This window comes from Harpia harpyja, chromosome 8 (genome assembly GCF_026419915.1).
Source record: "Harpia harpyja isolate bHarHar1 chromosome 8, bHarHar1 primary haplotype, whole genome shotgun sequence".
Classification (NCBI taxonomy): Eukaryota; Metazoa; Chordata; class Aves; order Accipitriformes; family Accipitridae; genus Harpia; species Harpia harpyja.
The window spans coordinates 533370-557647 of record NC_068947.1 but is presented as its reverse complement, the minus strand read 5'-3'; the positions used below and the strand labels follow the sequence as shown (position 1 = coordinate 557647).

The window sequence follows — 24278 nt, the reverse complement described above, 5'->3', positions numbered from 1 at the left end:
GAGTGACTAATTTAGCACTGTGACTAAATGAGTATGATTGAATTTCTAGGATCCAAGCAGGCTGCACTATGATCCTGCTGAGCTCAAGCTCTTTGAGAATATTGAATGTGAGTGGCCGGTATTCTGGACATACTTGCTAATTGATGGAGTATTTAATGAGGACAAAATTCAGGTGAGGAACGAAGAAATTACTTTCAATGGAGATGCAAAGCCAGTATTTTGTAGCTTTGCTCCGTGTTTATTTTGGATATTGGTTGGATACCCCACCAGCAGGGTGGGAGTAGTCTTCAGCCAGTCTCACCTTCCTGGGGAGTTCGTGACGTGGTAGAGGCTGCAGTGTTGTGCACACTGGGACCTCTTTGCCCTCTCTACCAGGTTGAGTGGCTCCATTAGCTGGTGTGGTGAAACTGGTCTGAATGGGGTTTATTTGCCTGGTTCTGTCTTACCACCAACCGTGATGCCCCTTTCCCAATTACTTCAGGATGAGTCCAACTTCTTTTTCCACTGACCTCTGTGGCTTGGCTGCTGAGAACAAGATTCATAGTACTTTCAGTCCTTTTGTACATTCAGGAAGATTTGGGGTTGGATTATGAGGAGCCATTTCATTTTCAGTATTTCCCTAAGTTACTTCATGCCTTTACTGTGTCAAGCATCCAGTGGTCAGGGGAGCTAAATTGATTGTAGCCCTCCAAAGGTTATAGTGGCACCTGGAGGGTATTGGTGAATTAAAGAGCAACAAGTAGCTGGGACTAAATGTATTCATACCAGGACTTCTGTAGGTTGGTGGCTTGAAGGAAGTAAAAAATACATGTGATTTAAAATTGCCTAGTATGTAGAGGGACAGGAGATTGCTAAACATAATGCCTTAATAAATAAAATGGCATCAGAAACAAAACAGAGAATTTCTGATCAAAAAGCCCTCTTTCTGTACCAGATGTTGTAAATCAAGTGAAATACTTACTGACACTAGAAATATAAGTCGCTTTCCTGAATGCAGTAAAAATAGTCTGGTGGAGAGAGAAACGGCATTATTTCATGAGGGGGAAAATCAGAAAGTTTACTGAAACTTCAGTCATGTCCATAAAATACCACTTCACAAAGCAGTATCTAGAACTTAGTTGGATTATCTGGGACGGTATGTTCCTGGTTGCCTTTATGGTATGCAGACAGGCTGTGCTAGGGCATGGTCAGGCCGGGCAATTGCTCTCAGTTCCCACCGTTTAAATATAGCTGAATCAGTCACTGAGACATGCAGGTGAGTGTCTAGTCTTCCCCAATTACTGCTGCAAACAAGTGGTTACAATGGCAGCAACTTTTGGAAAAAATAAGGACCCTGAGGACTCAAAAAGAGTGGAGAAAGACGGGATACTGAAAATATCAGTGTACCATAATATGAACCTGTGGGTACCTTATTTTGCGCAAGTTCCACTGTACTCAGAAAGGGATAGCAGAAATAGGATTTCAGAGGCAGGTGCTGGTAGTGCCTGAAAACAGCTTCCCTGTAAGTAAAATCTTGGAATGGGGTAGTTAAGAAATGGAACAGAATAAGGGATCTGGTAAAAAGAATATTAAATGTTCTATGTTTTGTACCAGTCTGGTATTCCTGTTTATAATATGTTGTCTAACAACAGAAGAACAAGAAGATTTTCTGCTCAGTTAACTCAGATATTTTTAAGTAGTTTAAATCTATTTTAAGTTTTCCATGGGGCAAATTTTTAAGTGAATCAGTTGAGAGACTGATTTCCCAATCCTGCAAAGCAGAATTCAGAAAATCATAGACAAATGTGCATGGTAGAAAGCTAACAATTTATATACCTTATGCTTTTGTGGATATCGGCAGTCCTGACATGCATGTCACTGCATTGTCATCTGTTGCAAATTTCATGTAGGATTTGTTCCAGTGACTACTTGATAGGAATATGTCAGAATTTTTGTACTGCAGCAGTGTGTTACAGATTAAAGATGGGTGTTCATGTCTCTGAGGCTGATAATACTGAGATGCTGGAACAGTCTCTGAGAATTTGAACCCTGATCTTCCATCAGCAAGTCATGATTTTCCTCCCGCCCTCCCCCCCCACCTTTGTTTTTTTAAATGAAATTTCACTGGAAAAGTACTAGAACTTTAACTTTACTGTTTCGGTTTTGCTGACTGTAATGTGAATTCTCACTGTCTTTTAAAAATATTTCCAGGTACAAGAGTATAGAGAGGCTCTGGAAGGAATACTTATTAGAGAGAAGAATGGAATAGTGCTAATGCCTGAACTGTATGCAGTCCCTCCAGAAAAGGTATTGTGAAAATGCAGCATCCAGTTCAGGATGCAAAGTATAGATGAATGTTGGTTTTATAGTTTTCTAGTTTTCCTGTAGCTGATAAATCTAAACCAGCAATAAAAAGAGACTACTGCACATTATCTAAAAACTAAAGAGAAATGGTAAACTTTAGGCTTCCAGATGGTCACATTTTTTACTTGGGAATCTGGGTGCCTGCAGAAGTATTAGAGCAGGTCTAAAGTTTTAAGTCCTTATAGCAAGACATATATTTAAGAAGTGCTGATGCTGACTTAGGAACTGAAGCTCACAGAAGAAATAAAGCATAGACTGCCCTGCCTGTCTAGTCTATTGATTGATTGTGCTCCTTCATCTCCAGAGCTCGTATGTGAGAGAGAAACAGGTTTCAGATGGATTATGGTTTGGGCTGGGTTTTTTGTTAGTTATGTTTGTCGTGTCCCGTCCCCCCCCCCCTCCATCGTTGCTGTTACTGTTTACCTGATTCTCCCATTGTGACAGAGAAATTCAGATGAGCTGATGAGCTTATGTGCTCTTCCACGCTATGTGCCTTTGTATCCCTCCCTGCCAACTTCTCCCACTCCAGACTTCTCAGCCCTCACTCACTCACTAAGGGTGTGGAGCCTGCTGGGTTGGTCCGAGTTTGGGCAGGGAGTGTCAACAGCTGATGTCTTGCTCGCAGATCTGAGGTGGAAGCTCTGAATTGCCTTCCTAGTGGGAACAAGCATGTAAGAGTTCAGAGCCTTCTTGTGAATTTTGGTATGAAGATGATGATCTGATGAACGTGCCAAATAAACAGGGTAGATTTTGCCTGTCATTTATAGATTTTAAAATGTCTACAGTAAAGATGTTATCTAGGAGGGTTTTTCCTCCGCCCTCAATAGATCTGTATACTGCAAAACCAAGGCAGTTTTTCTAAACTAATGAGTCTACTCTTAATATTTCCATTGACCATTCTTGCTAACACAGGAAAGGTGGAATAGCCTTCATTTTTGGAAAGCACCTTTACTTCAGGAAGCTAGGTAGACATCTGTGAAGTTGAAGTGTCATCTTGCAAGGGGTTGGAAAGCAGACACACTATTACCTACAAGCTGCCCAAAGGGAAGGCAGCAAAGTCGTCGTGAGAAGAAAGGGGAAGTGCTAACACCAAAGCTGTAATTGCGTGCAGAGTCCCCATTCAACCTCCAGCTTCAAAGGGTGGGGCAGCGTATGAAAAGTAAGCATAGTTCTTGTCCCAGAAAACGTGCAGCCTTAAAAGTAAAATCAAGAGATCTCAATGTAATAATGTAGTAATAATGGCAGGTTAGAAAGGGTAGATGATAGATAGTATTTTTTTCAAATACTTCCATGTTATTGATTGTTCTTCGCAACTTTAGGGTAATTTTTCTTGCTTATGTGTTTGTTTTCAGGTCGATGAGGAGTATGAAAATCCTCACTCAGTGGATCGTGTCCCGGTGGGAAAGTTACCTCATCTTTGGGGCCAGTCATTGTATGTCCTTAGCTGCCTATTAGCAGAGGTAATTGTTTCTTGTATAATAGGTGAGCTTATATTTCATTTTGTTTTGAGATGGCTTCACCTTTAAGTACATTTGGTTGACAGGCGGGGGACAATGTGTTTTCCAGTAGAAACATGTACATGAACATGGAGGGGAGAGTCTGAGCCTTCCGGAGTGGTTTGGGGTTTTTTTGTATATAGATATGCAATTGTCTGTTTTTAATCAAGCTGAATAAGTTGTCAAATGGACTGGATATATGGTTAGGCTAGAGGAATATGCCCAGGCTGACCTGGCTGTCCCAGAGCTAGGATTTTGCACTGTTTCAGCTCCACTAGGCTACGCCTTAATCTGTGGTGTACAATGCCTACAGAGTTGTCCCGAATTAGCCATGGACTTGTTAAAGGAACCACTGAATATCTGTGTGGAGCTACAAAAAAATTCACTGGCCTGGTGAAATTGTCAGTTGCTGCAACTCTAAAATAGGAAATCTGAACATGCAGATTTTGTCAGTCATAACCATTTTCTTGTTGTTCTGAAAAATATTGCAGCCATTTTTTTAATTGAATGTACTACTTAATGGACAGGGTAAATAAACCAGGCTTTAAGTCCTGCTCTCCTGATAAAATATGAAAATGGGTTAAGGTTTCTTCTAGATGTCATCAGAAGCCTTTTATTTAATTTTTGTTTGCTTCATTTCTTTTTTCTTTCTTTTGCATTTATTCTAGGGATTTCTTGCTGCAGGTGAAATTGATCCCTTAAACAGGAGATTTTCCACTGGATTTAAACCTGATGTTGTGGTACAAGGTGAGGGAGTTTTTGGATCATTCCGGGTGAATTGGATTATGTGATGGCGAAGTCCCTATGTACAGGAGAGAAGAAAGACATGTTGAAAAGTAATGTGGATTTTTGCATGATACGTAGATGCTTTGATGATACTGTGAGAAGGAGAAAGGGGTTGTTTGCCTAGCTGCCTTTTTCCGGGAGGGAAGATCAGGTTTAACAAACTTTTTTTAAACAGTATTTCTTAAAATTTTAAGACCTGTCAGGGACTGGAGAGTGGCAAACTTAATCTTGTAGTGACAAGGAATATCTTGGTGGATTCTAGCAAGAAAGAGCAGGACTGACAATGTTACCATAAGTTGGTACTTCAGAAACTCTAAGACTCGATTTTGGAATTTTAGAAAGCAGGCATTCTTTATTGCAGCACTGGGTGCACGGGAGATTGCTCCACCTGTCATGCACACCAATTCTTTCAACAGTTGTGATTATATACAAAATGGATGTACATATTCATTATTTTTTCCTGGAAGTAATTAACATATTCATCTGAATTCCAGGAACTCATTAATATAGGTAAATGTCCTTGTCCGAGGCGTGCTCGAGATCTTTGGTGTCTTCAAGGTCGTCTGGTGGTCTTCGATAGTCTTCCTCACTTGTCCGCTAGTTCACCCTCTTCTAGTGATTCTGTGCAGTGGGACACTAAAGAATGTTCATTAGTAACTCTAATATCTGTCTTTTCTTGATTTTCATTCTTTTAACACAAGCCATATTGACGCTTTTAAGCTAAATTATCTAAAAGGGCCTAAGGTTCTCATCTTCCCAGGGAATTGCAAGGTCGCCCAAAAGCAATTTCTTCTAGTATCTTATACGTTTTGCAACATACAGGTTTTCTTATCCACCACTAGTCAGCATAACAAGGCCACTCTGTTCTTCTCTCAACACGAGATGTAAAGCATCTTGTATCAACAGGAGACGGGTCGGTTTAGTTAGGTTTCTGTGCAGCCCCTTTTCGGAGGAACCAGGGACCAACGAGTGCAGAGGATCTCTGTACACAGAGGTGAGGCAGCCAGACTTACGGCTGTCTTTTGGGTGCTGCAGGGGGTGGCTTCTTTAGTCAGTGCAGGAACAGCCAAAACCAGAAAATTCAGTAGAGGGCAAACACCATCTAATCAGGGCTTAAAGGCTTTTCAAGGGCCTGTACCGCTCTGGAGAAGCAACCAGCTCGTTTATCAGGAGCAGCCTTTGTCAATGGTACTGTGACCTGGGCAGGTGCTTGTTTACCCCCTGTTGGTGTCTCATAGGGGTGGCATTTTCTTATTCTGAAGCGCTTAATTTCTAGTAGAAGTAGAAATGCTTGCTTATTTTTAGCATTCTTTGACAAGTATTTATAATGCAAAGAAGAATACTGAATTATTAGTCCCAAACCGGTAAACCACCTAACATGGGCAAAACCTCAAGCAGGACAAGAGGTGGGATTAGGGCGTGGATTGTAAATTCCTCTGATTTGGGGACTTCTTTTTTCCCCCCTGCTACCTCTGCCATTTTACGGTCTCTCTAACATTTATTGCTCTACAAGTAACGGCACCTGTTCCCCATTGACTCGGGTGTGGTGTTATAGTGTGCTGTATTAAAACAACAAAGATTTTCAAGCCGTGTTTCCCCTTGTTTTATGGGGGAAGAGTCCTATCTGCTAGCAGAGACTGCATGATCCAAACTAGTGGTACTGAAAGAAATCAGAAGAAACTGATAAAGCCCCAGAGAACCTGGTCTAACCTCAGAGCTGACCCTGCTTTGAGCAGGAGGTTGGAGTAGAGACCTCGTGAGGACCCTTCCAATTTGAATTACCCTGTGGTCCAAAGTGGACAAGGATGGCAAGGCATGTTGAGAAGCAGAGAGCCGAAATCTGTTTGATGCCCTCTTGGAATACCTTTTGATCTCACGGGCTCATAAGTTAAGAAAGAAGTAAGGTCTTTGTGCCTTTTTAGTCAACTAAATGCGTTAGTTGAGAGGTGACAGTAGAGACAGTCAGTTAAAAAGAGTAGAACATTGCTTCTTACTAGTGTTTTTGTTTTCTGTTACGCAGTAACTGTTTTGGCAGAATCTAATCAAGTTAAGAATCTCTTGCAAGAACATGGAATCAATGTTCAGAGCATCGCTGATATCCATCCGCTCAGAGTGCAGCCAGCTCGCATCCTGAGTAACCTCTACACCATGCTGGGTAGGTATTTGAACATGGAAGCCTCGCTCGACTGCTTGTGCAAGGTATTTTTTAAGGGTGATGTTTTGGGTTTTGTTTTTCTTGCTTCACACTGTCTCAATTTCTTTGATCTAATTTCTTTTATTTAAATCAATTTCTTTGATTTAAAATGCATTTGTGCAAAGAAGCTTAACAAAATTAGAACTTCTGTCTTAAATAAGGGACTCCAACAGGGAAAAAAAAATTGCCTCATTAAAAAAGGTGGCCAAAATACAGGTTTCCCTGTGCCCTTGGAGTTAGGCAAGAACTGACTCTTTTCTTGTCCTGCAGGAACAACTTCCACAGAGAAACTGGCTTTAGAAAAAATGCCTGGAAAAACACAGAAAAAAATCAAATGTTTTTCCTTTCAGAAGTCAGAGTACTTCTGGTTTAAAACTGGAAACTCAGCAGTGTGGTTGCCATTCTACCAGCAGACAGCCTGGGAAGTTTTCTGCTCCAAATCAGGGAAGCTGTGCTGCTATCAGACCATCTTTGGGCTGTCAGGTTCTTGCTAATGTTCCTTCCAACCCTGAGCTGAGCTGCGCTGCGCTGCTAAGGCTCTGTCTCTGTTGCAGACTGAGAAGCCTTTAGGGCTTTTCTGAACTCAGGACTTTAAATGTGTTCCTGTTCCTCAGCAGTGGCCCTAGAAGCCTGGTTTCCCCAGAGCCTGGTAGTTGGATTAAATAAATGCCGCAAAACTCTGACTGCTTCTAGTTGTTGAAAATCTTTTGATGACCATCTCTTTTGATAATCCTTGCTGGAATGAATGGTGGAAAATTTCTTATGTGTATTCCTAATTGAACTTAGTTTTACTTCAAGCATGCCAGCAACTCATGACTCAAAATTGTGGATGTTACTACAAAGTAAAATTGGGGCGGGGTGAATCAGCACTGGTAGATTCCTTTGCAACGTGGACAAGGGGAGCAGTATCGTGCTTCTCTGTCAGTCTGGAGCATGTTCCCATGGCAGTTTGGTTACAGATAATGCTGAGGGGAGGGTATGAGGTTGTTCGTGGGGTGGGTTCAGGGGTTTTTTGTTGTGGTGGTTTTTGTTGGTTTTTTGTTTGTTTGTTTTAACAGGAAGATTTTTTGAAGCATCCAAAGTAATGGAGCCTTCAAATAAGTCTTATAAAGTGTGCCCTGTATATGGAGAAGGGAAATTGCATGTGCTGCTTTTGGGAAAGAATCTGTCTCTTTATCACGAAGAACTTTTAACGAATGAAACATTTGGAGGGCTTTGCTGAACCTTACATTTATTTCATAATAATTCATAATAGCTTTCTCTCACTAGTGGGGGGGTGAGTAGGATGATTTGACACATTGGTGTATTGTTTTTAACAGTGACTTCTTTGGGAATGTTCACAGTGGTATTTTTTCAGGCACGTGGTTGTTTGGCTCATATTCCTTGTCAGACAGATTCAAGTCAGCTCCTGGCTGTTAGAACAAAGGGTGCAGTGCAGATCATCTGCTGATAAGCTCTACTGAGAAAAGTGGAGCTTATTAGCCTGGTGAAAAGAATGAAAATCTGTCTTTGTATTTGGATGTACTTTGTATTTGGATTTAGCCTTCTGTGGGCAAGAATTTTTACGGTTCTGCAGTGAAAGCACTGCAGTTTTCTGTTTCATGTTGATGGCCTTGTTTTTGAAAGGGCATACGCCTGTCCTTCTTGGTGGTGAAGCTTTGGGTGCTGAGCAATGACTATAATTAAAAGACCCAATCCCATGGTCAGTGAAGCCAAAATTTTTATTTTTAATCAGGCCTTTGAAGAACTGGTTGCTACAATGGACCAGTCTGTAGCATCTCACTCTGTCATCTGTCTTCTGCCTTGCTGATATCAATGAAGTAGATCTCCTTGTCTAAAATGGTTGTTGTGGAAAACCACACAGGAAATGTTAGGTGAGACATTTTTTTCTTTCTCTTTTCTTTACAGGCCGGAACAAGAACATGAAATTAAGCGGACGGCCACACCGACATATTGGAGTGTTAGGCACATCCAAGCTGTATGTGATAAGAAATCAAATATTTGCTTTTACCCCTCAGGTGAGCGTGTGAAGCTGGCAGGGAAATCACTGCTTAGTTAATGGCTAATAATTAGTGAAGCACTTTGCTTTAACGTGCTGTCACTCTACTTTAGGTAGAGCAGGGCTGATAAAGCAGATGTGGTTTGCTTTGTGGGGTTTTCCAGAGCGTTGGATGATCAGCATGGTAGGAGTGCTGATAAATCTCTCTTCTGTCATACAGAGTCTGCCGCCTTTGGCTTCTGGCTTAGGAGAACACAGCAAATCAATAGTACAAAGTTGTTACTGATCTCTGCCCGAACCAACATTCTAGCTAATGAAATATTTTCTCCAGAAATAGGTCACTTAATATATCTTTCTACTGATTGCTTTGATCAAAAATTTAGTTTCACCTAAGCGTGCCAAGTACTGTAACCCCCAAGCGATTAAGATGTAATCTTTTCATTATATTGTTGAAAGGGTCAATAGTGCTGAGAAAGGGATGTTCTGTCTTTGTTTTCTGTTTAGTGCCTTTTTCAATGTAGCTGAAAGTTTGGATCCTGCCAGAATTAATGGCTGTTCTTTATACATTTAATGAAATACGACTCACTTATTCCTGTAGACTTATTCTAGCAGTTCGTACTAGAAGGTCAAGGGGTCACCTACTCTAAACATGTGCAACTGAAGCAGGATAAAGAATGTTCACACCCTCCTAAATAGATGTTTGACTAATGTAGTCTTTAAATTCCAGTGGAAGACATTCAGTGGACTCCATAGGTGGCTTCTGTAGTGCTTCATAATATCCAAACAATATGAGATATGCTGCAAAAAAATGTGCATCCCTTCCCATTCTTCCCCATATCAATTGATCGCAAGCAGCTTTATAACAGATTATTTGTTGTGTTGTTCCCCCACACCAATTTTGACTTTGCAAATAAGGGAAAAATTCCTTAGTGGTGATTTTTTTCAAAATATCTCTTTGTCCATATCTTACTATGTATGTAGGACCCAATATTCCAGCTGAAATCTTGCCATGTATCAAGTATGTATTAATGTATTCCAAAATGGCATTTGTCTTTGCATTAGCAACACACTGGCAGTTCCTGTTTATTCCGTGTTTGACTAAAACCTCCATAACATTTTCTGTTGTACTTTGTAGCCAGACATTTCCCCCTGACACTTTTTTGAGGGGGGTGGAGTTAATGTTTAATTTCACCTTCCTAACATTAGCTATTAAATCATCTCTGTTGATCTTGACTAATGTCCACAAATTTTGTGGTTTTGTTATTTGTATTTCATCTTGTTATCTAATGAAAACATCGACGAGGTGTGGGGCAAAGGCTGACCCCTTTTAGATACCCTCTCATTCTGAAAAAAATGGTTAATAACTACCTTTTGAGAACAATTTTTCAAGCAGCTCTGCCTCCTTGGGTGTTTTTTCTTCAGCTCACTAGTGTGAAAATTTGCAAAAGTTGAGAGATGTCAGCCACCTTCTTGTACCTATCACCTAGTTGCCCCCAAAGAAGGAAATTGGACTTGTTTGCTGAGATTGGTTTTTGATATGACTGTTCGGCCATCTTGCTTTATCATTTTGTAATTATCTTGGCAGTCTCAAACTGGCTTTGTTTTCCTGTGCTTTCAGGCACTAAAATTTGCTTGACTGGTCTGTGTGATCCTGGCTCTTCCTTTTTAAAGACAGGCAGTGCGTTTGCTTCTCTCTGGATTTCTGGGACTTCTTCCTGAATTATCAAAACTAATTGCAAGTGGCTCAGGAATTGTTTTGGCTAGTTCCTTAAATTCTATGAAGTAATTTCTCTGGACTTTTCCAGCTTGAATTTATGTGCTCTTTAACCTTTTCTTCCCATACTGAGGCTGGACTCGTATCGCTTTGTATTACAGGTCATAATTTGCTACTTTTCTTCTGTCAGTAAAAACAGCATAGAATGCTTCAGCTTGTCTGTATCCTCGCTTCCTACCTCCTTTCTTTCTTTATTAACAGACCTACAGTTTCTGTTTCCCTGTTACTTCTGATGTGTTTACAGGATGTTTTCTCCTTGACCACTATGTGTCTTACTAATTGATGTTTATTCTATATCCCAGCCTCCTTTTTCCACCCCTCCCCAAGACTTATGTGATTCCTTAACTTTTGTTGTGGCTGCTTTGACATACTTTCCATTGTTTGTCCAGCTTTTTTGGTTTCTAGCTCCTGAAGCATCCATAATAGTCTCTTACTGTGGTTCTTGGTTTTCCTCTGTAGTGGGAACAGCACATTTTACAATTGTACATTTTATGTACCTTTTTTCCACAGTAACTGCCAGCTTTTCTGTATTCTGCTTGACTTTCAGATTGTTCCCAAGAGACATACAGTTACTAGTTCCCAGTCCCCAGCATGCACTTAAGACTATTCATTGTTTTTGTTGCTATCATTAGTTTTTTCTTCCACATCTAGAGTGCTTCCATCTCCCAGGTCATAGGTTACTGTAATTCATCATTGGGAAGATTCTACTTCATGGGTGTGATTGTCTGCTTTTTATTTGTGTGGCTTGCTTCTTTCATGGTCAGCCTACAAGTGTAAGAAAATGGACTCTGCACAAGCATGGGTTTCTTTTTCACAGTCACAGGCCTTGTTAGATTAATTCATGCAGTTTGTTTTGTGGTCAAGAATAGCTCATATGGCTTTGGTGAATGATTTAAAGGAGGAAACAGGAAAAAGTAAGGAGAGCACCAACAGCTACTCATATGCCATATTTCTCTGTTCTCTAGTTTACTGACCAGCATCACTTCTATCTGGCTCTAGACAATCAGATGATTGTGGAGATGCTTAAGACAGAGCTGGCTTACCTAACTTCTTGTTGGAGGATGACAGGGAGACCAACTCTGACATTTCCCATCACCCACACAATGCTTGGTAAACTTAATTTTCTCTGTTTCAAGTGGAGTAGCTTACTGCGGAGGAGTAGGATGGAACTCGGTTTGAGAGGAGGCAGGTGGCATGACTGTTTCAACATCTGAGTTTTAACACCAAAAGTACAGTGTAACTTTCTCAAGTATACGCTGAATTGGTACTACTTCATTTTGGTTTTACTCCCCCTTTATATCCTTGCATCTCCCCATTGTCTCTGTACTATTTCTGTCCAAAGAAATTTGATAGAAAACCCTTTGAAACTTGTCTTGAGTGGGTTGGGTTTTGTTTGTTTGTTTGTTTGGGGTTTTTTGAATAAGCTAGTATTGATAGTAGTTGTGGGTTCTGTTTTAGATTTGTCTGATTTCCTTTGTAGAGAACACCCAGTGATACAGTTTATTTGGACATGATAATTTAAGAACATGTTGGTAAGCTTCAACTCTTCCATTATTCTTTTTTAGTTGATGATGGTACTGACATTCATCCAGCGGTTCTTGCCACCATAAGAAAATTAGAGGATGGTTATTTTGGAGGTGCAAGGTAATGTCAGAACCCTCAGATGGGTCTCTCCGTGATTTTTTTTTTAATTAAATCCTATACAAGCCTCAGTTTTGAACTTGTGATAGTGCACAGATCTTGTACTGGAACTCTGCAGAGAGAGAAGTTTCAGCTTTATTATGTGGCAATGAGATGGTAGCTGGACCTCAGATGCAATGTGAAAGATCTGTCTCCCAAGAGGTGTACCATCTCTGACTGCCATTAATGGATAAGGAAAAACAAATGTCAGACCTTTGGAAATACAAAAACTTGGTCTTGGCTGGGCTTCTGTTTTTAAGAAGTAATTATCTTTCACAGTTATTGGACATGTTTTAAACATGAATTACATGTAGTACTTAAGCTTATGTGTTCCATTTATCTACATACAAAAGCAATTTAATATGATGCTACAGTAACTCCCTGTCTGCTTGCCCACCCTCAATCAGTACCTTCCTCTGACAATCAGATGTGCTTTCTGTTTGTCCTGGTTTCGGCTGGAATAAAGTTAATTTTATTCCTAGTAACTGGTATAGTGCTGGATTTAGGATGAGAATAATGTTGGTAACACACTGACGTTTTAGTTGTTGCTAAGCAGTGTTTATACTAAATCAAGGACTTTTCAGCTTCTCGTACTGCCCTGCCAGTGGAGGCTGGAGGGGCACGAGAAACTGGGAGGGGACAGAGCAAGGACAGCTGACCCAAACTGGCCAAAGAGGTATTCCATACCATGTGATGTCATGCCCAGTATATAAACTGGGGGGAGCTGGCCAGGGGACACTGTGGCTCAGAGACTGGCTGGGCACTGGTCAGCAGCTAATGACCACATAATAATAATAATAATAATTTCCTTTTCTGTCCTATTAAACTATCTTTATCTGAACCCCTCACTTCCCCCCCCCCCCCCAGTGGGATGGGGGAGAGAATCGGGGGGCAGGGGGGGAAGTAAAAATTGTGGGTTGAGATAAAGACAGTTTAATAGGACAGAGAAGAAGGGGAAAATAATAATAATTAATAGAATATGCAAAACAAGTGATGCACAATACAATTGCTCACCACCCACTAACCAGTGCCCAGCCAATCCCTGAGCCACGGTGTCCCCTGGCCAACTCCCCAGGGAGTTACATTTGTTTTTCTCGGTTATCAGTATCTGCTCTTTTGTAGTTACCAAAGGTGGATTTAACAGTAGGTCTTGTAAATTTTGGAGGAGTCGCTGAAAGCTCAGTGAGCATTAATCAGTATCAAAATGGTGGATGTTAACGCTGTTTGGCACACGTTCCTGTTTGCAGGGTGAAGATAGGCAAGCTATCAGAATTTCTTACCACCTCTTTTCATACATATCTGAGCTTCCTGGATCCAGACTGTGATGTAAAACTGTTTGATGACCCTAATGAAGGCCGTAATAGTCCTGACAGTGAATATGGAGGCTATCCAGCAGATTTCTGTGAAAGCGGTAGTGTTTTTTCATGCTTCAGGTTTTTTTCTCTGTCAAGTTCTATCAGCAGAGCCTGGGTTTACCTACAAAGCAGAGTCTATTTTGTGCACAGTTGACAGTCATTCAGGTTTCTCGTGCATCAGTCTGAGGACAGGACCTGCATGACTTAAGTTGGAGAGGGAATTTGTGCGTATTATTTCTATGTTCATAGTATGGCATTGACCAGCAACTGCTGCAGTAAAGCTGAGTCTGAAGAGTCAGCAGATGAGCGTGCGTGTGTGTGTGTGAGATAGAATCATAGAATAATTTAGTTTGGAAAAGACCTTTAAGATCATCGAGTCCAACCATGAACAACTTTGTAACGTAACTGTCAAAAATAGATTAATTTTTTTTCCTTTCCAATTTGTTCAGCTTAAAAATCTCTTGCTTATGATAGTCTTCTATTTTTGTGTGCCCTTCTATATAAGCAAGAATAGAGCGGTATGTTTGAAAAAAAGCACTGATAAATTATGATTTTTACCTTTAATAAACCTTTTCTTTTATGTATGTCACACTAGAAAGCCAGGATGAGCTGGATCAGTATATAAATGAAGTCCTGCAGAGTACAGCACTGAAGTCATACCTGCCTCCAACTTCAAAGACTGTGAATCAACCACCTGTGTTCAGTGCAAACCATTCCACGAAAGAGATACTGTCAATAATGGCCAAGACAAAGGGCTTGGAGGTTCCAGGTATTTCTCCCTATTATTTATTTAGTGATAATAATAGAAAACCTGGTTTGGGGTAACTTCAGGTATTTCAAAATTTTGCCATTTAAAAAGAACTAGTGGCATGAGTATGTTGTAGTTATCAAGAAATAAGAATGACTGTGAAGCTGTTACTCTCGTGTTCCCACAGTATCCCATGTCTTGGTGTATACATAAATAACCTGCTATGAAACTTAACATTCAAAGTTAATGTTATGGAAGCTGCTACAGCTTCTCATTTGGGTAGAATTTTAGAACCTGAGTCAGTGAATTCATTTTTTTTGTCTTTGTTTATACAAAATATTTCTTATTTTAATAAAGTTGTTGCGGAATTAAATGTTTCAATGCCAGAAGAACATACATATGTGCATGTACTTTCTAAATTTGTAAGAACAAACAGAGTAGAGAGGGAGGACAGTATTCCTAATTATGCTATGTTTCTAATAGACTGGAGGATTTACACCAAAATAATGCTTTGACTGAATTTGTAAATAGATTCCAACATATGCATTGTTTTATATGTAGGTGTGTAGTATTCAATGCCCTGGTTAAGGGAAGGCTTCCCTTAACTTCAGTGTAAATTAATAACTTAAGCTTTTTTGTTAGTCTTTTCTCCCATATTTCATATGCCACATCATCTGATCCTCTATTGAATTCAACATATGAAGTTAACAGAGCATTAGCCTGTATTTACTATTATCATTTTAATTACGATATCTTACCAGTTAGACCATTTTCTTCACATACATCCTGTTAAAATGTTTGAAATGCTTAGCAGAGTCAAGTCATTGGGCTGTAGGATTTCTGAGGCATGGGCCATCGTAAGAGGTATCAGCTGAGTGTGCCATCGTAAGAGGTATCAGCTGAGTGTGCCATCGTAAGAGGTATCAGCTGAGTGTGTAGTGCCTGAGCCTTTGACATGCTGATCTCAGAAGCTCTTGGAGCAAGCCTGCAAGGAGATAAGGTTCAGAATGTGAGCTTGTCTCTGAGTTCTATGCACAGCATCTCAGAAGCGTTGCCTCTGTATTTTGACTCTTGGAGGTATTTCTGTTGGTTTTGCCTAGTACAGTTGCTCCATGTAGGTATTTTCGATTTTCATTTCATTTCTTTTTTTTTTCTTTTTTCTTTTTTTTCTGGTGGCTTTGTTTTCCAGCTGTGTCTATGTCTCTTCCCACTAAAGTTCTGAACACGCACCGGAAGTCTTTGAATCTTGTTGATAATCCCCATTTCTTTGAGACAAAGGTAAGCTGTGGGAATTTTTATGCTGTTCATGTTTTTAGGATGCAATACTATGGCCTTTCCTATGTTTCCCAGCCAAACCCTATGCTAATTGTCATTTTTCTTCACAGACAAGCCATTGTCTACTCCCTTGGTTTCAAATTTATTTTTTGGCGGGGTGAAGGTTTTTTGGTTAAATATTGTAATTAATAAACATTATCAAGTGGAAAGTATTTAATTGTATGTGCAAACAAAATAATGTAATAGGTGCTTATTTTTAAAGGCCAAAAGTTAAGTCATTGTCTTTAGTTCTAACTGAACACACAAAGGGAAGGACAGGATGTTCACAGCCTTTAGAGATGGTCTCCAAGAAATGTTACTTACAGTAATGTCTGGGCAGGAGGGGAGTGTGTGAAAGGACCGGTGTCCTTAAGGCACCAGCCAAATCCCACTGCAAGGCATGAAGATGGGGTTGTGCTGGGCACTTGTTTTGTCTTAGTACATGGGACCAGCAGCTGAGAATGGTTGCAGGAGGTTGTATCCAGCCTCCTGAAGGATTCTGCTCTACAGGCTCTGTTTGTGGAAATGGTATTTTAGGACCATATAAATTGCTGAATAGCTTATTAAGCAAAAGTACTCTTCATCCAAGAACTCGCCACAGGATTGCATCATCTGATTAGTTAATATTAGTTCCATAAGTTTGAAAAATTTATTATGGCAACATTGCATTCATAAAGCACCACATATATACAGGTTAGAGATTGAACTCAGAAAGCTCTGAATTATTTCAACTAAAAAAAGGTAGTACCCTTCTGCTTTTCTCTTTACAAGTGACAGCAAATGACAGGAAAAGCATGCAAATAATTTGGTTTCCTTCTTTGACAAAATATTTCTTTGTTTTGTCCAAAAAATGGCTTTCCTTGTTGATTGAACCAAAATTAGAGACAAAGTTCCATTCTGGGTGTTGTGTTTCCTGGGATTAGTCATCTTTTCATGTTTGCAATAGTCTGGCAAGAACTATGTCATGTGTCTGTATTTCAAGTGCAGAGTTATGTTGCAAGTTTGTTGTATTGTTTAGTGGGAAGTTACAGTTTGAATTTGATCTGCTACTTTTTTCAAGACCATTTTGTTGATTTTTTTTTTTTTCATCCATCTTTGTTATCAGGACCGTGAAAATGTTTTGCACTTACCTAAAGATGCTCATGGTGATTTGGATTGCAGGAAGCTTGTTGAGCAGCTGAAGGAATGTCCAACGCTCCATGATCAAGCAGATATCTTATATATCTTGCATATACTGAAGTGAGTTGTCTGAGTATAAACTTTAAAGCATCTTTAAGTTTGGTCACAACTATCTGATTATTCTTGTGCAAAAGCTTTTCACTGTTCAGGGTTGTGTTTTGAGGGGAGAGATTAAAATATTTTGTGCTTTAACAAGCTTTTTTTCAGTTAGCTTGATTACATAAATGATTTGGATACAAAAAAATTCTTGTGCAAGTTTCAGAGTTGATTGGCACACAGTTACGAATACATACAGGCTCCAAGGCTCACAAGTGAAACGCACAAATCCTTTCCGTGAATGAGACCATGCCTTGCTATATTTGTGGCACTTAATAGTTGACAAAGATTTGGTGTGATTTTTATACACAAGAAGGGAAGCGGAGGGAAACTTCATCTTCTCGTTTTCTAACTAAAAGCAAAATGCAATTTTAATGAGTAGTCACTATTTTTCCTCTAATCCCTGTGCATGTTCAGGTGCACCACTGGCTAAAACTCAGTGCTCTTCAAAACGTTTTTTGAAACAATCTAACCCCAGTTGCTGGGGTTAGTAAACAGCTGCTATTTAAATAGGTTTCATGGGAACAAATGCAAATACAAACCAATGGAATCACCTTCTGGAGTGCATTTACTGGGCTTTTTTTCCTGTGCAGGAGAATACTGCTGGAACCTGTCAGGAAGTTAGCTTTGGGTGCAAGCATGTGTTAATCAAAGATGGTCTTTCTTACTGCTACAAAGATTGTATTTTTGTTTATTTTAGTCTTTCTCCTGTGAAGACCTCTTCTTTGATCTTCTTGATTTCCCAAGCAAAATGTTTAGCAGCCTCTCTTAAAGAGCAAAGGAAATCCTGAAAAAATACCATTTTGTTGTTTAACTACACATAACCCCCTTAATTTCCTGTTCTGCGCTTGTTTCACCATGGGAGTCTCTGTTGGGCAGGCAGGTGGACTTGTGGTGGACTCTGCCCCTCCAGCAGGAGTTGAAAGGTCATTCTGTGATGCTTTAAAACATTGTCAAAGAGAAGCCATAATGCAGTGAATTTCAAAACCAGGAGAGGAACAGAAATCTCCTTTGATTTTTTTCAGTAATGGCATAAGCAGCGTGGAAGCTTAGTTAATAGCTAAGAAAGAGGCAGGGCAAAAAAACTTAAGGGTTCTCTGAGGCATTTGAAAAACGGGTGCAGTCTTCAGCAGTACTGAAGACGTTGCTGAATTCTGCTCTGAAAAAGCACCACATGGAGCGTTCCTCCAGCAGACTCTCTGCGTGCATGCTCAATTTAAAGTCTGGTGGGAAACCCTTTGGGTGGTTGCTTTGAAGTCACAGGCTCATGGCGAAGTGAGTGCTTAAATTGATATGAAAGTTCCTGGTATCAAGAGGGTTTTGTCCATGTATAACCGATGCCTGGTGAAGGCCCACATGTCCCATGTACTACTTAATTCTGTCACCAAAATGAGCAATGCAATCAAAATCAGGCTGCTTGTTGTGTGGTAAGGTTAAGCAGTGTAGCATTTTAGCTGATGACAGTTACCTTACGTGACTTTTCTGGCAGAGGCGCTGACTGGGACACAGAGCTGGATGGACAGTACGGCGTCACCGTTCATTGCCTACTCAATGAGCTCTACAGAAAGGCAGGCCTCAATCAAGAATGGGGCTTAATCCGTTATATTTCCGGCATGCTCAAAAAGAGAGTGGAAGTCCTGGCTGAGGTATGAAATACAAATAGTGCTGGTTCAGTTTCCTGTCTGGAAACAGAGATAAAACTACCAGTTTGCTGCTGGGGCTTGTGCTTGCCCTTCTTCTGGTCTTACTTCAAAACATACATAGTGGAGCATTTTTCAGTAAACATTGGTTGCTTTTCTGATCTAAAATCTTATTATGACATCTTTACCTTTCATCTGTACTGCGAACTGTGCTAATATTGGCATGGACTGAGAATGTCACACTATAAATGTGAAGGCTTCATTTCATCTCTGGTAATTGGAGAAGCTTAATTATGTGCTTTGAAAGCTGTAGTTGTCATTGGTAATGGTCTATTGCTATTGTGATAGCATGAACAGTTTTGGAGCACCAGTACGTCAAGGTGCTAGCAATGATGCAAAAAAATGTTCTGCTGACTTCCATCCCATTGGTAACAAGAAAGATCCCCTGTAAGGGTACAGATTTGATTTTTGAACATTACGAAAATGTTTCCTCTCAAGTACTCCAAAATATTTGTTTAATTTCCTACTTATCCCTGCATATTTCTGAAGAGCTCTTTCTCTAATTCGTGGCCATTTTCAAAGCTTTGACTGTCACACCTAGGATGCCCTATTTTAGTGACAGTCATATCTGCAGGGAGCAATTTGTGATAATCGCCCTGCATGGTACTACATTAAGCACATAACCTTTTCCATCCTCAAGATATGATGGAGAAGGAGTACAGACATGCTCACAGAAAGCCCTGTGTATTAAATTGAGAAGGTACTGACAAAGAATTGGGGAGGAAGAGAGTAGAGATGATCTGGTTTGTTCCACGTTAAGGGAGGGAAGATAGACTCTTCAAAATCAGAGGAACATTGCTCTGTGAGGTCTTTGATTCAGGATGCTAAAACAGGTCAACTGAACACACACTTTTAAAGGTTGATATAAAAGAGTAAACACCGTGGTACTGGGGGAAACACTGTTTTCAGAATGTATCAAGGTGCCTAATTCAGGAATGTGATGCAGTATGTTTGGTGTTTGTTTCTTTTAAGAGATATATTAGTATGCAGGACTTTTTTAAGCTAATACTGCCAAGTTTTTCAATGATCAAAAATGTTTGTTGTCTTGCATAAAGAACAAACTTTTATCTTATGATAAAGGGTGAAGTCCTTTATTGATCTGCCAGCCCCTCTGGAGTCCCTAATCATTATGCTGCTGATTTCACTGAGTGGGAAAAAGCAGGCTTTCAGCCTGGACAGACTCTCATAGCCCTGTTGACCTCAATTAACAACTGGCAACTAGTTAACAGCATTCTGCTGGCTCTGCATGTCTCATAGTTAGTAGAAATGCACTTAAATATTGCTAAAGAAATGCTTCACTTTCAGGAATTAAAAGCTGTATCACTTCCACATGACTCAGAGAAGGGTCTCTTGCTTTCTGTCCCATTGTGATAGGCATGCACAGACCTTCTGTCACACCACAAGCAACTTACAGTGGGCCTGCCACCAGAACCCCGCGAGAAAATCATTACCACGTAAGTTGGAGCTCTGCCTCGGTTACAGAAGCAGCCTGCCCTTCGTGTTCTTGCCAGTACTGTTCTGCTGCTATTATCTGGTTTTAAAATTTATTCCTCGCCTTCAGAAGGAATTGCAGCTGCCCAGGCAGAATCGTAGGTGCCTTTGTGGTACAAAGATATTTCTGGGTGGCTTGGTTCCGGTCCTTGTTCAAGAGGTTAATAGCAGGTGCCTGAGTCACTGCTAACTGTGGTTTGCCTTCTTGCAGCCCACTACCGCCTGAGGAGCTCACAGATCTTATTTATGAAGCCAGCGGCCAAGACATCAGTATTGCAGTCCTGACACAGGTATACAGCATGCGTAAAAAGGGTTCTTTCAGCAGTGCCCAGTGTGGCACCAGTGTTTGCTCTGGGACTGGGAAAGCCAAGAGGACCCACTCTGAATGGATGCCCTTACGGATTTGTCCTTACAGGAAATAATTATGTACTTGGCGATGTACGTCCGGTCACAGCCTAGTCTTTTTGTGGAGATGCTCAGGCTCCGCATTGGTCTGATAATTCAGGTGATGGCCACTGAGCTGGCTCGAAGTCTGAAATGCTCAGGTAAGAGCGATTTTATCATAAGGGTACTTATTGACGTTATTTCTGCTTCCCCTCAGTGGTTGATTTTTCATTTATATGTGTTAAATCCTTTTAGTAACTTCTTCATTCAGCATGCACAGTTACAAACTTTGAAAATAACTTCTCTTTTTGACTTAACGAAAGATTCCTGTCCCCCCATCTCCCAGTTATTCAAACTGGAGTGGATATTAAATAAGTAAGTCCCCTGACTTTCAGTAAATGTTTGAGGTCCAGGTCATCAAATTGCATGTGTGTGTATTTAGGGACCCAATGCCACTAACGTCAATGAGAATTAGGACCCTAGGTATCTTCTGAATATTTGAGCCTTAATTCATAGGTCTGATAGTTTTTATTCAAAGTAACTTCTGATGTGTAAGCCTTCTCCCCTTGAATGTGCTTAGTTGAAAAGTATTTGCTGTTTAGATTTCAGCTAGTGATATGTTGTTTTGCCAGGAGGTCAGTAAAAATTCTTACAGGCCCCTAAGATGTTGCATATGTCCTACAAAAACCCAAGAAGTAAGTAACAAGTGGTGCAAGGCAAAAATACTTTAAAACTCTTTTTGGAAAAGTGAAACTAGAGGGAAATCATGACTGAAGAGAGATCTGAAGAATTTTCCCTGTTGAAAGGGGTTAGAAGTCTAAGAATGAGCAGTCATGAAAAGTAATCAAGTTAATGTGACAACTATATAGTCAAATGCTGATACTTAGGAGCATGATCTGGGCCATATTTTTGTGGCTCAGCTCTTGTTACCATTTCTAATGCCCTAGCACATCCTAGAGGGGGATGACTTTGTGGAAGCATATTTTCTGGTCTCCCCAGTTTTCTCCCTCGTGGAGTGCAGAGGGGGGTCCCTGGTAGTTGGTTAGATGGAGCCCACTTCGGACACTGCTGCTTTCTAACTTCAGTGGCTAGCTGCCAGCGGCGGGTAGCAAGTTTCTTCCTTAGGAGAAGTTGACAAAAGGAGTGAAGTAATTTTATGGGATAATTCTCTTTCTCTGTGAAGAGTGTACAAAACGCCCTGTTTCCCCCAAACCTGTAGCTGAATAGCAGAAGCTGCTTTGTTCACAGTGCAAAGCCTGTCTTTCCTGAGGTCCCTTTCGTTATTCCTTAGCCTTAAACGACAGCTGCTTTGTACACTGCCATTGGCTTCACTGCTGCCTTTTCCATGTTGTCCTGTGGGAGACTTGTCTGTGCACACATGTGCTCCTGTGTACGTATGTGCTTTTTCTCCCTCTCACTTACAAGCATGACCCTTTAATCAAATATAACACAAGCCTTCCACATGCATGCGTTTCTTTATGTAATAACTCTGGCTCTGTAATTTAGATCTAGATGCTGTTGGGAGATAGCTGTAATGCCTTTCCAAGTGATCTTGCTCTACAAAGGAGCAACTGCTTTCTCATCATCAGCTTCAGTGAGATTTTGCACAAGCTGCAGCATAATATTCACTAATGCAAGTAGTGTTATTTCCATGCAGTGTTTGTTGTTTAGTCCTGAAATGTATTTTCTTTGAAATGTGACTCTACGTATTTTTTTTAAAGGAAGCATCAGCCACAAAGGTAAATGTGACTGAACTTCATTCATCAACAGCTTGCTTAGGAATAAAGCTATAAAGCCACCTATAGTGATGTTTGTCTTTTTTTTTTTCTTTTTTTTTTCTTTTTTTTTTTTTAACTAGGTGAAGAAGCTTCGGAGAGTTTGATGAATCTAAGCCCCTTTGATATGAAAAATCTCCTACACCATATTCTCAGTGGAAAAGAGTTTGGAGTGGAAAGAAGCTGTAAGTTGTCCACTTGGGTACTTCTATATGTTAAGTGAGAATTACAAATACAAAGTTAGATTGTCTTGTAAGTAAGAATCTACTCTCTCAGCATGTAAAATAGAGTTATAGGTGATGTATTAATCATGGGTGGCCAGTACACGTGTATGTCTGCTGTGGAATAAACAAAACAAATATAATGGAAGCTGTCCTGCGTTGAAATAAGATTGTATCAAGTTTTCAGTGATATGAAGGCAAACTTTTAAAATGAAGAAAGTTTATGTGACCAGAATGAAAATCATAAAAAGGTCATATCTAACCTGCCTTCAAGGAGCATGTCTGTGATGCCCAGATATTCCCAACTGGCACGTCAGCTGTCTCCTGTGTTTATTCTTAGGCCCTCACAGACTCGTGGCAACTCTGACCTCTTTTAAAGCTATGATTGCTCAGTGTGTTGGAAAATCAGGCCCCGATATCCAAGTACGGATCTAGGCCCCTTACTTGATGCAGTCAGGCTTGAACTATTGATGTGATTTGAAAGGATGCTGTCACCAAGAGCATTGTACAATTCTGAGAGGATATGTGTCTATCTTCAACTTCTAGATACAATTTTGCCTGTTTTTCTACCCCTAGAATTTAAAAAATGTTCATTTGCTTCCTTTAGTGCGACCTGTAGATTCCTCTTCATCTAGCCCTGCGATTTCTATTCATGAAATGGGGCATTCTGGAGCAACGAAAACCGAAAGAAGTGGTATTACTAAATTGAAGAGTGAGATGAAGCAGGTGAGGGTTTTCTGTCAATGCTCATCAGAAAATCCAGCTGTTCTGGAACTGTGGTATGTTAGGTTTTATTCTTGGTAAATGACAGAAGTTTCCAAAGATCCTTTGATTTAAAGCTGGTCACTAAATAGAAGGTAGGAAGGGGAATGTTTCCTCCAAAAATGTGTTTCCTTTTTTATTCTTGTTTCACATGCTGAATATAGAAGAACTTGGAACAAACTCTAATGCGTTCATGGCATCAACTTTAAAACAGCTCTTTTATCATCTTTAGCTAAGGAGAAGTCAGATGTACAAAGTGAAGCTTTCATGCAAACTGTTCATTCTTGTACTCTGCCCAAATTGCTGAAGTGGTCCACATGCCTTTTGGAAAAGGTACACTTGGAAAAGAAATCTTGGTTTGTTTTCTTCCTGTTTTGTTTCTTCAGGAATGGAGGATGATTGCTGCTAGAATATGAATATATATATATGTATGTATGTAAGTTCAAAGTACTTTAAATTACACAGTAACTGGGTATGTGGAGAGATATCACAGAAAACAACCAATATATTCTGAATGAATGTGACTGATGGTTTTGTTATGGTTTTGGTTTCTCTATTTTGTGTCATGATTAGTAATTTTCTTTTGCTCTAGATAAATAGGAAGGTAGTAGTCAAATAAAATACATTTATAAGGATGGTTCTATATTTTTCAGGCTGGGTTATTCAGCCTGGAGAAGAGAAGGCTCCAGGGAGACCTTATTGGAGCCTTTCAATATATAAAGGGTCTTACAAGAAAGATGTAGAGGTGCTTTTTACCAAGGCCTGTAGTGACAGGACAAGGGGCAATGGTTTTCAACTGAAAGAGGGTGGGTTTAGGTTAGACATGAGGAAGAAATTTTTTACAATGTGGATGGTGAGCCACTGGAACAAGTTACCCAAAGAAGTTGTGGATGCCCCTTCCCTGGCAGTGTTCAAGGCCATGTTGGATGGGGCTTTGAGCAACCCAGTCTAGTGGAAGGTGTCCCTGCCCATGGCACAGAC

At 40.2% G+C, this 24278-nt stretch overlaps 1 protein-coding gene across 2 annotated transcripts in view; it reads left to right on the top strand.

The window, feature by feature from the left end:
• Positions 1-24278, top strand: part of PHKA2 (phosphorylase kinase regulatory subunit alpha 2) — a 45048-nt gene that overhangs the window by 12922 nt on the left and 7848 nt on the right. For both annotated transcript variants that reach the window (XM_052794159.1, XM_052794160.1), the window contains exons 10-27: positions 50-172; positions 2191-2286; positions 3696-3803; positions 4508-4586; positions 6646-6780; positions 8728-8837; positions 11558-11702; positions 12158-12236; positions 13520-13683; positions 14223-14396; positions 15565-15653; positions 16795-16928; positions 18454-18610; positions 20039-20118; positions 20367-20445; positions 20571-20700; positions 22398-22499; positions 23143-23261. In XM_052794159.1, coding sequence (XP_052650119.1) covers positions 50-172; positions 2191-2286; positions 3696-3803; positions 4508-4586; positions 6646-6780; positions 8728-8837; positions 11558-11702; positions 12158-12236; positions 13520-13683; positions 14223-14396; positions 15565-15653; positions 16795-16928; positions 18454-18610; positions 20039-20118; positions 20367-20445; positions 20571-20700; positions 22398-22499; positions 23143-23261 — 2103 coding nt within the window. The remainder of the gene's footprint in view (positions 1-49; positions 173-2190; positions 2287-3695; positions 3804-4507; positions 4587-6645; positions 6781-8727; positions 8838-11557; positions 11703-12157; positions 12237-13519; positions 13684-14222; positions 14397-15564; positions 15654-16794; positions 16929-18453; positions 18611-20038; positions 20119-20366; positions 20446-20570; positions 20701-22397; positions 22500-23142; positions 23262-24278) is intronic.